We start from the raw sequence: 16003 nt of genomic DNA, 5'->3' as shown, positions 1-16003 counted from the left end.
ACCAGCAGCTCCCCCTGAGCTGGCAGGAGGGAGGGCAGGACTGATGGGTGCTGGTTTGGGAAGCACACAAAGCAGGTGGGTCTGCAGAAACAGATTCAAATTAAATCCAGGCTTTATAAAGAAGATGTAGTGCTGTGTATCAAGATCCAGAGTTCAGTGCTTGAGATAATACCCAGAAATACCTGTAATTATAGATAACTAGCTAAAATTGAGAAGCCAAACTGAAGTGCATCCATCTTCAGTGTAACTTTTCTCATGAAGATTGATAGATGGATGGATAGATAGATATAAAATGCCACTAAAGTATTTGTATTTTCTTACTGTGACTTCCTTCATTATATGTGATTAGCTACTGCATCTTTGCATGTGAGGGTGGGAGCTGTCATAGTGGCAGTATTTTTTATTCAATTGACTTAAAAAAAATTAGTAATCATTTCATCCATCTTTTCTGGTAACTTTGTAAAAGAACCTGTCAACATTTGACTGGTACTGCAGAAAATAAGATTTCTGTGGAAAGGATAAGGAAAGGTTTTTAAGGAAGAAGTTGTAGTAATTAATATCTCCTGTCTTACACTATGAGGTACATCAATATATTTCCATCTCAGATAGTTTAGGAAAAAGTGAATAAATAAATTTTTTTGATCACTCGGTTGTAGAACTTTTAAACAAGTTTGTGGTAGAAATTATCATGAAGAAAACTCCAAATTAATATATTGAAAACATTCTCTAAGCAGTCCATACCAGCAGAAACCCAGAATATAACAGAAGTATAACACAGAATTGAGGAAGGAGCCTCAAGGGCTCTCTGAATTATGAAGGAACACAGATCTGGCACTTAAATGCTGATTCTGCAGCTGAGCAGAAGAGCAGGCTCTGTTTGTGCCCATGACTCTGAGCCATCCAACAGGGCTTTCTCACAGCACACAGGGAATTCCTGCATTTCATTCACACCAGAGCTGCCCTGAGCTGCCTTCTGTCCATGGCAGCTCAGGACTGCACTTCCCTCCAGGCAGCTTTCAGCAGCCATTCATGCTGTTCCCCAAGCCCCAGTGCAGCTTGTGGGGCTGCAGACAGGGGTCTGGCCACCAAGCAAACCATGGAGCACCTCTGCAGGCTGCAGAGCCAGCTGGGCTCCCACAGGAGGGAGCAGGAACAGCAGCACAAGTCCAAGGATGCCAGCTGAGCTGGCACATCTGGAAGGAGGAGGAAGAAGCCCTTGGGTGTTGTGGCTCAGATTGCAGATCCACCAAACCCAGCAAGTGCTCCTGACAGTGGCCCAGAGTGACACTGAGGGGGGGTGCAAGGGCTACATGAACTCTACATGTGTGTATGTTCTGTACATGGGTGTGTATTCTGTACATGTGTGTGTACTCTGTACAGGTGTGTGTGTTCTGTACATGTGTGTGTGTTCTGTACAGGTGTGTATGTTCTCTACATGTGTGTGTACTCTGTACATGTGTGTGTGTTCTGTACATGTGTGTGTACTCTGTACATGTGTGTGTGTTCTGTACATGTGTGTACAATCTGTACATGTGTGTGTACTCTGTACATGTGTGTGTACTCTGTACGTGTGTGTGTACTCTGTACATGTGTGTGTGTTCTGTACATGTGTGTACAATCTGTACATGTGTGTGTATTCTGTACATGTGTGTACTCTGTACATGTGTGTATGTTCTGTACATGTGTGTATACTCTCTACAAGTGTGTATATTCTGTACATGTGTGTGTGTTCTGTACAGGTGTGTGTACTCTGTACAGGTGTGTACAATCTGTACATGTGTGTATGTTCTGTACAGGTGTGTGTATGTTCTGTACATGTGTGTACATTCTATACATGAGTGTATACTCTGTACATGTGTGTATATTCTATACATGTGTGTATATTCTGTACATGTGGGTATATTCTATACATGTGTGTGTATACTCTGTACACGTGTGTATATTCTATACACATGTGTATATTCTGTACATGTGTGTGTATGATCTGTACATGTGTGTATGTTCTGTACATGTGTGTGTGTTCTGTACATGTGTGTACACTCTGTACATGTGTGTGTATTCTGTACATGTGTGTACGTTCTGTACATGTGTGTGTGCACTCTGTACACGTGTGTATATTCTGTACATGTGTGTATACTCTATACAAATGTGTACATTCACTCATTCATACATTGCCCTGGAGTGTGTAACCAGTCTCTTTCACTTCTTCCCCAGGGTGGAAAGCAGCACTTAAAAATAGTTCTAAAAATGTGAAATTACTGGTCTTAAAATCACAATTTATGAACTCCCTCTCCCTTTAAGGATTTCATGGTCACAGTACCATTATCTTTATTTTCCAATAGATTAAACTGTGTGGTTCCTTGCTAACATTTATTTTGAAAATACTAATTTTTAATTATGCTATCTTTATTTTGAAACCATTGGTTTGCGTTTCCATTCAAAATACATTTCCTTTAAAAATAATTCTCTTTCTACCTTCTGATCAACTTTTAGTGGTCGTACTCTGTCACAGCCCTGTCAGATCCTCTAAAGCAAAACTCTTCAAACAGAAGGAACAGCTACATCTATTTTAAACTTTGCCCATAATGGCTTGCCCAAATCTGGAATTTTTTCCACTAATACTTGGATACAAAGAGGGTTTTTTTGACTGGTTCCTCAGAAGTGAGTATCACATTTCTTTTCTGTTCAGTGCTGTCCTCACACAGTGCAGGTGCAGACACCAGAGCTCTGAGCTGGCATCCAGAACACAAAGCTCCCCTGCCTGGGGTAGATGAGCAACTCTCCCAGGAGCAAGCAGAGGAAATGTTTACAGCCCCAAGGGAGAGCTATGATAATGTGCATTAGAGAGTTGATTGAAAATATCCTGTGACAATTATTAGTGCCTTTTCAAGTTGCAGACTTGGGAATTACATAGGATTCCTGTGATACTGAAGGAAGAATTATTTAAAATTCTGTTTACATCATGGTTTATTCTGCTGTTGTTCTCAAGAGCTGCAATTGGTGATCACTGAAAATGGTCACGTTATCAGGAGAGAAGGTTCCTGCAGCTGTGTGGCTACAGGCACAAATTTGGTATATGAATGCACAAGTTGCCTTTTAGGTGTGTAATTCATGTAGGCAACTGTGTACTTTGGGACATGAGTCATGGCCCTTACTCATGTCTTTTTATATTCCTACCCCATGCCTCTTCCTTATATTGTAGCCTAGTTTGAGTGTGTGAGCCTTGGCAGATGCCAATAAACACTCAGGAGAATACCCATGCTCTAGAATTTGATTTCATTTCCAGCAGCATCTTTTCAGAACATTAAAATAACTTGCACACTACAGTGGTGTAGTGACATTATATTTTTGTGTCCATTTAAATGTTTCCTTACTGAAGTGGCACACTGGGCAAAACACATCACACAAAATGCTGTGATATAATTGCCATTAAGGTAGAACTCACTGTGTCACTGATCAGCTTTTCCAATTAACCTGTTGTGTTTGTGCAGAATTAAGTCTGTATCATACTTTTGTGAGGCACAACTGAATTTTCCTATAAGCACATTTTAAAACACAAGCTAATTTTTACACTTCTTTTATTAGTATACAAGTATTACAGACTCAGACAATGAAGCAGGACTGAGTTAATTGTGTTTTTTTGCAGTTATTTTTAACTTGGGTTAGTCCCAGATTTGCAGCATCAGTAATTTAAAACTTCAGGAATAAACTCCTGTTTCAAACCTGTGTTTAGTTCTCTGTGCGGGATGTTCTGTAGTGACTCTTTTCAGCACAATGTTCAAGTATTTTGAGATTAGGTTGGAAAAAGGAGCATGTTGTGTGATTGTTATGCTTATAAATCAAAACCAGGGGTCTCCTGTGAAGTTCAGCTTCATGGAAGCCTTTGGTGTGGTGAATCTACTCCTTCCTTGTTCACATTTGGTTTCATACTCACCGTGAGGACGTGGCAGCAATGAAATGTCAGCTCTGCCACGGAGGTACGTGCCATGGCTGAAGCACAGAGATCTGCCACTGACATTTCATTCCTGCCATGGATTGCAGAGAGAGCTTCCTCCTGCAAGGGAGGCTCACATTCAGCACAGGCACTGTCATCCCCTGTGCCAAGTTCATCCTAGATCTTAATCCATTGACTCGGCTGGAGCTGAATGTGAGAGAAGTTTGGCTGTGGACTGAGCACTGGAACAGAGAAATGCTTTCATTTGGCAGCCAGGAAGAAAAATCTTAATTAACCTTGCAGGGTTTCACAGTTTCTAAGACCTGTGGTTAGTTGCAGGTAAGGTCTCCTCAAACAAAGCAGCATAAAATGCAGTTTTAGGCTTTGTATGCCTATGTTAAAGAATGTTTTCATGGAAACCTCATGACATACAGCCTGTTTTTAGAACATTAAATCCTCATGACACTTCCAGCATAGCTGTGTATGCCAAACCATGCAATGTGATTCATCAGTAAAATTAACCTAAGAGTGATGTGCCAAACAGTTTGGAAAAATGTAGGCACCTCTGAACTTGGGGGGAAAAGGAGTGCTCTCCTCTCAGAGGGGAGTAAATGTCACACCTACCATTACTCATGGAGCAGCAGAGCTGTAGAAGGGAGCATGAGAAGGACCTCAGCAAACACTTTGGAAAGACACCCTGCATTTCTCTCATGGCTTTTTCTAGTCCCCAGTGCAGCCAGAGCAAAGCAGTCTGCAGGAATTGCAGCAGTGCCCTTGAATTGCCAGCTAAGCTTTGAGCTAGCTGGAGGCACACATCCTGTGGGATCAGTCTTCAGCTGATGGCACTGAAAATGAGTCACTTCTCACAGAACTTTCTAGATAGGTTGGCCAAATGAGCTTCCTCTGAACTGTGGGCTTGTTACATTAAGGCTGAGTTGCCTTTAAAAACCTGGGCAGGTCTTTCTGAATTCAGCCCAGAGGACTTAGCTTTCCATGTCCTGGTGGTTCAGATCAGTTCCCCATTTCTTCCCCTGCTCCACCATCCAGTTTTCTTTCCCTCAGTGAGCCCTTGTGCTGGATGGTTATGTACCACACCTGTAATGCTTTGTCATTGCCATGGTTTGGTAGTTTGATAAATAACCACAATGGTATTTTGACCCTGATCCATCACAAATGTCATTTACATCTTTTACATCAATTTGGTCTAGTACTATCTTGCTTTCAAACTTGGTATCTGCCCTTCATATTTTCCAGTCCTTTCTATCCCTGTGATCAGCTTCTTTCTGAATATCCTGTCTCTAATTTCTCCCTTGTAATCCCCATTACATCAGTCCAACCATCAGACTGCTCCCAGTGTTGACTGATTAACTGCATTGCAGAGCTTGCTGAATCCTGTTCTTGTTTCACAGTGCTCTGGGTTCCCACAGGATGATTTCCACTTTGTAATTGTATCTAACAGATGCATTTTAAGGCACTTGGGATCCCTTTCTGTGGTTAAGAAGTCCATTTCAAGTCAAAGGTCATTAAGATTTCTTTCATCAGTTGCTACCTTGCTGGTTGGTCCTTCCCTGGGACTGCTGATTTTTTAATTTCTTTTACGTGTCTATTAGAGAATCCTTCTGTCCTTGCCCAACTCCACAGACACTGAACTGACTCACCATAAACCTTGGAAAACTCTTACCCTCCAAGCAAGACATTTGGCAATTCTGAGCACAGCTCTGCTCCTAACTATGGCCAACAAGAAACCTCCTTCACTCTTGCAGAAGTTCTGCACAGCAGATCAAAGAGAAGCACTGTTTTTAGGGGGAAAATGCTGCATTCTTCTGGTCCCCATGATTAATGGTACGCAAACCCCAAAGTACATTCTGGTTTCTGGTTTCCTTGTGCTGGAGCAGTGACTCACAAGGCCACCATACATGGAAGCATGGGAATATTTATCACTCTGTCAAGTGACAATTTTTGCACTCTCTCTTAGTGTTACTTCTGCACAGTGGTGGAGGTGAAAGAGTCTTGGATGGACATGACAAAGTTTTGTTGAGAAATAATTATGATCAGGAAACTCTTCAAGGAGCTAACATTCCCAGCTTTCTCCTTAATGCAGCACGTGCATACACACACAAACACAAGGCAGGGAGAGTTCAGAGTGCCCCCCCTTGTGAGTTATCTTTTGGTTTTGTAGTTAAAATTGTGAAACTGAAAGCTGAACCTCATCTTTTTCTTGAGCTGTAACTGCTTGGGACTAACTTTCCCTAAGGGACTTCTTTCTCCCTGTCCCTAATTTCCTCTATCTGATGGATGCTTATTCTACAGAGGTGTAGTAGCTCCTGGACTGAATGGCATTCACAGAAGTAGCTTATTTAATTAATCAAAATTAACAAAATCAAATGTTGAAATAGAAATTTCAGCTAAAAAGCTTCAGTTTTGTTGGGGCACAAATGGACCCAAGTTGCAAAGATATCCATCGTGCATTTCTGTGGGATCAGTGGTTCCTGAACTGGGTGTGCAGGCATTCTGCTCAGCCCTGGATATCTGTAGGATGAGCCATCACTCCTGGGTTCTCCAATCTGCCCTTGTGAGCCTTCAGTGCCTTCAGAGTGTCATCTTCTAATTCTGGTGGTTGTTAAACACCTAAACTTGGATGACACGAGCACCTTGTCACTTTTATGTGTGCCAGCAGCACAGACATGACTGCTGTACAAGGACAGTGTTGTGGCCTTCTGGAGAAGCACCTGAATTGAACATTGTGTGCTGGAGTACAGCCTGGGAACCAGCAATTCAGTGTTCTCCTGGTCTGAGGAGCAAGAAAGCCAGGCTGAGTTTGTGCACAGCTTCAGATCCATGAGAGAAGATGATTTCACTTGTTGTCTTTGCATTATAAGCTATGAATGATAAAAGGGGGAAGAATAATTTCTGACTTCCAGGGATCCTACTGACATTTTTATTATCAAAATGATTTATCAAGGCAAGAGAAATAAGCAAAAGAAGTGTTCAGAATCTTGCTTTATAAGCAGAGAGTGTTGCTAATATCTAGGGGATGATGATATTTCCTGTTTGTTTTCTGTTAAAAAACCCTTTAATTTCTGGCACTGTTTTCTCTTTTAGTCAGACATTTCTGTGAGTTTATGGCCTGAACACAATGCAACATTTGCAATGGCTCCTCCAAGGGAATGCCTCAAAACTGTTAATCAGAGCAGTGAGTTTAGACTGAAACACAGCAGAAATAATATTCTTCCCAAACAAGGCATTTCCCACTTGCACACACCTACCATTACAGAAATACAAAATGACAAGTGCAGAATGTGTTTACCTGACTTCAGGTGCTGGGATTCCTACCACAATGCAGTCCAATTGCACTTTGGATCCTTCAGGAACTTCCCTGCTCTTCAGTTTTTGGGTAAAGCGTGGTGGCTGTCCAAGGGGCTCATCAGAATACACAGATGCAGATTCTGACTCTGTTTTCAGCTCTGCACTTGTTAACTGACTGATAGATCCCAGGTTTGCTGCCTGTTGATCATCTGTTCGTTCAAAAGTTTTCTCTGCTTTGTTTTCCAAGTCTGGAGGTGTTGGAATGGAAAGCCTTTCTCTGTTTTCTGATGTGAGAGACAGGTTGGAGCTACCTTTTGGAGCAGACTTGTTCTTGGAATCAATTTTGCTCTTGTAGTTCTTGCACGTCCGGGGCCGTATTCTTTCAGAGTTGTGGGCTTTGAAAAGTGATGAGAGCTCCTCAATGAAATCTGCTGCCTTGTTCAGGAATTCCTTTTTGGATTCTGATTCAGAAGGGAGGTGGTGTTTCTTTAGATCTTGAGAGCTCCCTTTGGACCCCTTCGCATTTCTGACGTGCTCCTGACAAAAGTTGGAGTGCAGGCCATTGTCTGCTGCTTTCAGAGCTGTGGACTGGGCCATTGGTTTGTGTTTTCCTGTGTTGTTCAGCTGCTCTGGGGGATGCTGTGAATGTGCCTGAAGCTCATCCAGTTTGGTTTCCAGTGGGTTCTGATCAATAGCTTGTCTTGCCAGGTTTACACTCTCATTGAGCTCTTCTTGGCTCAAAAAGGCAGACAGATCTGGGAGGTCATCTTGGGCAGCTACCTCATCTGAATCACCAGAAGCATTGCCATAGTGGAAATTATGAGAAACTGGCTCTGATCTGCTTCTTTCACTCCTCCCTTGGTGCTTAGTTTCTGCTAAATAACTCTCTCTCAGGAGCTGAGATATTGAAGTTGAGGTTTCTAAACTGTCGTCTTGCATGCTGCCAACAAAAAGCACAAACAGGACCATGCCTTATCAATAGCAATTCTTTTGATTGAACACAATGACAGGCTTCTGAAAAGCAGAACACAACATTTTCAAACTGCATCTGTGGGCTGAATGCTTGGAAGTCCTTGTAGTACTGAAGCATAAGGATGGCCTTGTGTTAAAGGCTTGCTTCTGCACATCCTGCCAGACACTGCTGCCTTCAGCCACTAAAGTTCATCTTCCATCCCTTTCTGCTGTCTGTGGCCTCTCATAAAGTAACTGAGAGTGTGGTGTTTTCTGCTCTGTTTGAGGCAAAACTTCAACTACAGAGCTATTAACTGAGTTTCAATGTCAAATCCCCATCACTGCTGACGTGTGGTCCTCAGCTAAGGAACAATCTCACCAGATTCGAGTAAGTGTTGGATATTTCAGGGACTGAAAGTTGTTGAGAATAACAGTACTCTAAAGTGAAGTAAATTTAGCTTGAAAAGCACTGAAGTAGTAAGTAAATGAACCCTCAAAATCATAAGAGGGATGTGAGGAGGAAGGAAAAAGAACTAAAATATTCTATAATGACAATTTTTCATGCATTATAGGAAGCTATAATGGTGCTAAATGTTCCACAGCTTCTTAAGTCCAGCCTTATTTCTAATAAGCTATTTAAAGGAAGTAGAGAACTATGTCATTATTGATTGAAAGTAAGTAGAGAACTGTGTCATTATTTGATGCAAACATAATTTGTACTACAGGGCTTTCAGAATCATGTTCTTAGGTCATCCTGATTCTGAAAAACTCTACCACGTGAGCTGAGAGCATCAGGGAGCCCATACTTCACCTGCATGCCTGATAAGCAAAGCTGAAGCTTCCCTTTTTGAACAAGTGTGGGGTTCTGCCTTGTGTTTACATGGGAGCCAGGATGAGTGCAGAGGGATTCAGACACCCTGATAACACCCTCTTCTTCTGGTGCCCTAAAGGGGAGGACAAATGAGTGCTCTCTACCCCACTCAGAGAGCTGATTCCTCCCAGGTGCTGAAACAAGTGCAGGACTGTTCCCTGGATCTGTCTCAGACTCTGCAGTGCTCATGACCTCCCTCCTGCTTAATTCCTGGTGGGGTAAATCTTGCTGCAGTGGTTTCAGGTGTTCCTACCCCAAGGTGTCTGGTTTGTCACCCTGCAGGAGGTTCTGCTCTTGTTGTCATCCATGCCCCAGCACTGGCCATCTCCTTTCACAGCCTTGTGTGACAGCTGAAGTTATCAGGGAAGGAAAAGTTAAAAAGGTGTTTCTGCTGGGAAAGGCTTTGGGCTTTTCTAGTGGGACAGCTGGCCCTGGAGAAGGGATGCTTAAGGACAAATGAGGTGGTAATGTCTCACACTGCTGCAGTATTTCTTCCTGGGATGTGAGTGCCAGGCCTTATTCCTTATTTACAAAAGGGAAGGTTTCCATCTAAACAGTGTCCATTCTTCTTCAATGAATGAACATACAGCCACCATAATCTGGTGTGCATTTTGAGACCTTAATCCCTCTGATTGAGGCAGGTTTCTTAATACTGAAATCCTCTTCCTTCTGTAAATATTGGGCATTTTATATTTATGATTTTGCTTTATTTTCATAATATTGAACAAAGAAAATCACTAAGACCACAGAGACACCCAATCAAAATACTGCTAAGTTTGTGCCTGTACAATGAACAAGAGCTAAAATGCCAATAAATTGCAGGCTTTTAAGCACACCATGGAGTCCCTGCACTGAGCCAGCTCTGTGGCACCCATTGAACACTTGGCATTCAATCCTCTGGTGCAGTGTTTCAGGGAGCTGTGGCACACAGAGAACATTGATTTGGGAAGCCCACACGAGATAACATCATGAGCTGGTTCATGACTGGACAGAGTTTATAATTTAACCTCTTAAGAGTACAAAGAGTTCTCCATGAGGCTTAAAGTTCCTGCTCAGTGGAAACTGCTTTTGCTTGCTCAGCTTTCACTTCTTGGGCAGCTGTGCCCCCTTAGTGCAGCTGAACGTGTTTCAGGGGCTCTCTCTGCTTGTTTATGTGCTGATCACTGACTATGTGCTGCAAAGGTCACTGCTATAAAGCTACAGTTTCAGCTCCCAAGATTTAAATCAATGCATTCTCACTCAGGGAGTTTACAGCCTGCAGGACAGCCCTGTCCCATGAATGAGCTGCAGCCTAGAACCCCTGCAAGCCTGGCTCTGGCTGAATTAGAGCATCCAGCTCTTTGCAGCTTTACAGGAGCCAGTGGGAGGCTGTGTTTTGCGTGGCTGGAGAAGTGTGTATTTTACAAGGTGGCAAAATTTAGCTTGCTGCATTTCTTGGCCACTCTTTCTGCAGCATTTCAGAATGGCACATCTTCATCTCAGTGTCTGTAAAGGTCATCAGAGCTGAAAAAGGATGGTGCAGATCTTTAGAGGACACTGGATGCTCCAAGTAGGGAAGGAAGAGTGTGATCAAAACCTGAAGTCAAATGAACTTGAAGCACTCCTTTAATGGTTTTGTCTAAAGAGTACATGAAAATTGTCTGACTGAGAGTATTCAGGGTTTCATTTGCCTCTGCTGCACAGACAGAAGTGCTGTTTCATAGTGCTGTGTCTGCTTCAGCAGAGGTTGTTAATCACAAGTGTGGCTTTTCTGCAGGAAACCAGAGTAAAGCAACTGTGTGGTTATTTGAGGCTTCATTCTGGGTGTATTTGACACTTTGCTCTTGCATGTCTTCTGTTCATCTTTTGATGAGTCAAAAGCATTGAAACATGAAAGAAATAATTTCTGCTAATTCGCTTAAGGACTATTACTGCAACATAAGGAGCCACTCTCAAAGATGTGTTTAGATGTATTTAGAAAAATAATTTTATAATTCTAGCTTGAAAAACCCCAGTGAGGAAGCCCCTGTCTGATAGCAAAGGGAGGAAAACAAACAATTCCCCAGCAAAGGACCTGCAACAACTTCCTTCCTTCTGCTCATTGTAGCAGAAGAGGTAGAAGGGAGCAGAGTTCTCCTAGAGTTGGGAAGCAAGATATTCATGAAAATGAATTCTTAATACTTAGAGGGCCCCCACTTTTCTTTAGAGCTCCCCCAGGGTCAGAATTTTATATCTAACTCTCCTCTATTTTCAGCTTGTGTAGAAGATGACTTTTTATTCTATTTTTAGTAATGAAGCCGTTGGGTTCTAGTCAAATGTTGCACTTTGAGGCAGTGCTGGTCCAGTGAAGTTTTAAAATATTTGGAATTATTTTATATTTTGTAATTAATGGGAGATGTTAAGTTTCAGCGAGTGTTGCTGTGAGGTAACTGGGCAATCCCATTATGGCCATTAATCCTGCCTTGCTTATGCCTTGAGAGATGTCCAGTTTGTTGTGTTTTTTTTCCAAAGAACTGTGCTAACTGTGCTGTGATTGCAGATGTCTCTGCTGAGCAGATAAGTGCAGATAACTGTGTTGAGCAGGAAGAAGGACAAACCAGCAAAACCACAGTGGGCAGCAATCTGTGGTGGCAATGAAAGCACCAATGGCTTTGCTGACTGGAAAAGTGCCACAATGAACCTGCATCAAGGGCAGGAATTGCACTGCTGGTTACAAGTAATGTCTCTAAACTGATTTAGGGGGAAATGGGGGGGCTGCCCCCAGCAGCCTGCAGTTCTCAGCTCCAGCACCAAACCACAGCACGAGGGCATCTCTGGCTTCCCTGGGACACCAACTGCAGTGACCTTGGGCTCCTGCTGTCCTGAAAGGTACCAGAGGATGCCATGAACAAAACTGAGTCTATGAGTTTCTTCTCTCTGCTAATTCAGTTTCCATGAGGCAGCTAATTGAACAAGCTTTGAGTTTCCAGGAGCCTCTGCTTATGGCAGTGCTCTCTTCTCAGCCAAGGGATCTTTAGGATTAAATATTCACAAAGGTAGAATAAGTTTCCACAGTTTGCTTTGGCAGTGGCTTGACCTGAAAATCCTCCCATGGAAGGGAGGAAATGTGTACCCCAGGGCTCTTGTGACACCAACCACTTTCATTTCTTCTTGTTTGAGTTTTCTTGGACTCCATCCTGAGTCACCACTGAAAGAATCTGGGTTTTTCCTACAGAAATAGCACTAGTGAAATCTCAGCAAGCTTAAGGGAATCCCAGATATATCTGATACATCTCCATTTCATTTGGTGAGAGCAGCTTCTAATGCTTGATGCCCTCAAGATAATTTTTCAAACTCTCCTTCTCTCTATCAGAATAAACAGGTTATTAATTAGCAGATTTAATGCAAAAAGCATTAGAACATCTTCTGTGGCTTCCAAAAGTTAAAAGGAGAAATTCCAGTTGGTACATGCTGTTCCTGTCTGGGCTTTCCAAGCTCCCATTCCTTCTGTTGGGAGTGCTTTTGTGTGAAAGCCCAGCAGCAGAGCAGCAAGCACACAAACTGCTGCTTCTCCTTCTGCTCCTGCTCTGCAGAGAGGCACCTTTGTGCCCTTTACACAGCACCTCAGTGTGGAAAGAGGAAAAGTTAGCAAATATTAGAGGCTCTATCTACTCCATGATTAATTTAATTGCACATAAATTGCATTTACCCCTAGAGAGCTTAACATTTCTGGGGGTGCTGCAGCTGTGACAAGGTAAGAGCTGACACAAGTGCTGTGCTCTGCAGACCTTGGAGGATCACAGTCACAGGAATTCTCACTTAGCAGTTGCCATTGCCACCCTTTCTGGTACTGCCTGTTGACAAGCTGTGCTGCTGCAAGACAGGCTGAGGCTCCAGACACAGAGAGTGGGAGATATTTTAAAAAGGTGTTTAGAAAGCTGTGGGCAAGGGGGTGCTTTACTTCTCTGTTTTAGACACTCCAGTGGCTTTGGTTTCCACTCCCTGTAGTGAGTCAGATAACCAAACTCCCAGTTTCAAGAATGGAATTAAATATGGAAAATGGAGAATCTCCAGGCTCAGGAGTGTAACAACTTCTCATGGAAACAAAACCCCTGAGAAATGGGATGGGATAAATCCTCTCTCCAAGTTACTCTGCAGCAGGCAGTGCAGGAGCCCTGTGAGCACTTGGAGTCATGCCCTGGCCCATGACCTCACTGTTACAGTATTGGACACCCTGAGCAGCAGGAAATACTCAGCTCTGCTTCAAGGGAAAGGCACAGAAAGAGCTCTCTACTTTTTCAGCATGTCCTTTGGACTCTCATATAATGACAAGACCTTTCATTTTTCACTCTGATCACAAAAGATCTTCCTTATTTCATAATTAATATTGTTCCTAAGCAGTTCTCAAAATTAGAACTGAGACCCTTTATCCCATGTCTCAAGTTCCTTTTTCCTCTTCAGTGAATCTCCTTGAACTGCAAGGCAAACAATATCTTGAAGAAACAACAGCTCATGGAAACAAGTGCATTTTCAGCTGATTTTTAAATTAAAAGTTCACAAGGAAGACAGGTGATGGCTGTCTTTGAGTCCTGCCTGGGATGGTTCTCCATCCTCCTCTCCTGTGCAGATATCAGGACAAGTTCTGAGGGAACTTCAAGTGCTCTCAATGTAGGGCAAGTTTTTATTGATTCAAGAAATGTGTATAGTCCTCTCTCCTTCAAGGATTGCCCATATTAGGAAAAGTTTGTAGGAAAGGCCAAAAGAGTTGCAGCAGAGATTCACAATTTGAATGTACCTGTGGAAGTCCTCAATGAAGATATGACTAGCAGGCAACAATATTCATTTTTCCTGGTTCAAACCCACACACCCCCCACTCTGCCAGGCTGCAAATCCATTTCCATGGATTGTGAGCCCAAGGATCTAAACTGAGCCATGCCTGTGGCTCCTGCTGGCAGTGTGGGGGAGCAGGGCAGAAACCCACAGATGCAGGTGGCTGAGGATTTCAGCTTGGGACTGAGAGCCCAGCTTAGCTCTCAGTGTTCACAGGCACTGCACAGGCTCAGCCTGGGCTGACAGACCACAGCACTGCCCTGGCACTGCCATGGAGTTTGCACAGCCCAAAGTGCTGAGCAGAAGTCCCTGTTGTCCCCCTGTGTGTGAGTGACACCAGTGTCAGGGACTCACACACGAGTGCTGCTGACTGCAGCCAGAGCCAGCCACTGCACCCTGGAAAAGCACCCTGTGCAAACCACCTGGCATTTGCACTTCTCTTGGGCTGCAAATTTCACATCCATGGGCTGGTTGGTTTTAAAATGAGATTCAGTTTTCCTACAAATACAGGTTCCTGGTGGAAAAGGGAACTTAAGTGTCTGGATTGTGTTTTTCTCCTCAGGTTTTTCAGTTGTGCCTTTCTTTTCTCACAGTCTCACTATATTTCTTTCTGCCCACTGTTTTTTAAATGTTTTTTCAACAGTCTTCCCTAAGAACATTGTAACATAAAAGCCTTCATATTTTAATCACATTTTCACACTGCAAAGTTTAAATGAGGCTTATGTTCTACAGGAATAATTTGCCCATTCCTGTTGATCAAAACGAGAACTTATCCAGTTAAGTTTTAAACAGAAAAGAAAACTGATTTTTTTTTCTTTCCCCCCTCATCCTGTGGTTTAGATTACAATTGAGGCTGCATTGCCCAATTACCCTTATGGTACTGTGTACATGTTTGACAAATTATCTTAATGTTGTGTTTATGTGCAAATATGCCTAGACTACTAATTGTCATCAGCTGTGGCTAGAAAAAGATTCCTTCAGTGCCACAGCAAGGCTTGCTGTAAAATCTCTAAAGGAATAAAAACCAGCATATATCACACAGTTCCCCTTTGTGCTTGGTACTCTGCCATGTACAGGACCTATCTCCTGAATTGACTATAAATATTCTTTGATATGTAAATATTATTCTGCTCAGCTACAGGAACTACCATGCTACTGCTGTTTAATTTTGTTACCTGTTTCTGTTTGACAGTAAAATAAAATTAAAGACAGACAAAACCAAAGAAATATCCTGACCTTAGGAACCTTCAGGAGGTGTAGGAGAGGCAGAAGAGCAGAGCTGAAGTTTATGAAATTGTTCCATTAGCACTTGCTGATTTTGTTCTCACTCTTAAACTCTAGAGCATCTTCACAAATGTAAACCTCATGACTGAAACAAAACTGCTGATGAGGTGATCAGTGTCTTTAGCATGATTTCTATATGTTCTGGTAACATATGCTCAGGAGCTACTCTGTTCTCTTGTCAATTGTCAATGTATTATTTGGTAACTTAACATGGGCTTCTGATTACTGCTTAATGTTGCAATATATTGGGCCAAACATTTGCTACTGACAGTCAAATACTTTTCTGAGAGGGAGAGAAAGAGAGCAGAGGAGATAGTGAGCTCAAGGGTGAGAGCTGTGCCCTTCTAGCAGGACTGTTTCTGCAGCTGTTGTGTACATTAATCCAGAGAGCAGATCTCCCTGCACTAAATATAGCCACGGGGGTCATTTTACATGACAGAATAAATAATTAAATAAATAGAAAGCATTTAACTAGGGGGGGCACATTAAATTAGGCTGGATTTTGCTTAAGAAGGACTTCCAAATGATGGCATCTTCGTTTGAGGCTGAATACAAGAATGCACATATTTCACTGCTCCATTATTTCATGAAGGGAAGAGGAGCAGCAAGAGGAAAGAGTCCCAGTAAGGAACTTTTCAGGTCATTAGAATCTTGTTGACTCTCCAGAGGAGTCAGACTGGCTCCGAGGGGGTTTGAGAACCCCACCAGTGCTATTCAGGTCCTTTATAACGCTGCAGAACTCAGTTTCTCTTTCCCTGCAATGCACATACCTCAGCACAATCTAAGTTGGCTCAAAAACGTATTTGTTCCCTGTAAATGCCTGACCAGCTATAATTAGCATTCAAATATACATGCTTATCAAACCCTTC

General features: G+C 42.7%; 1 protein-coding gene across 1 annotated transcript in view; it reads right to left on the bottom strand.

The window, feature by feature from the left end:
• The window catches only part of MYPN (myopalladin), a 72991-nt gene that overhangs the window by 40401 nt on the left and 16587 nt on the right, over positions 1 to 16003 (bottom strand). Inside the window, exon 2 of the mRNA XM_009095987.4 lies at positions 7242 to 8180. Within this exon, the coding sequence (XP_009094235.1) occupies positions 7242 to 8179 (938 nt within the window). The 5' untranslated portion in view covers position 8180. The remainder of the gene's footprint in view (positions 1 to 7241; positions 8181 to 16003) is intronic.

This window comes from Serinus canaria, chromosome 6 (assembly GCF_022539315.1).
Source record: "Serinus canaria isolate serCan28SL12 chromosome 6, serCan2020, whole genome shotgun sequence".
Classification (NCBI taxonomy): Eukaryota; Metazoa; Chordata; class Aves; order Passeriformes; family Fringillidae; genus Serinus; species Serinus canaria.
Note: the sequence above shows the minus strand (reverse complement) of the source record. Positions and strands in the feature narration are given on the sequence as shown.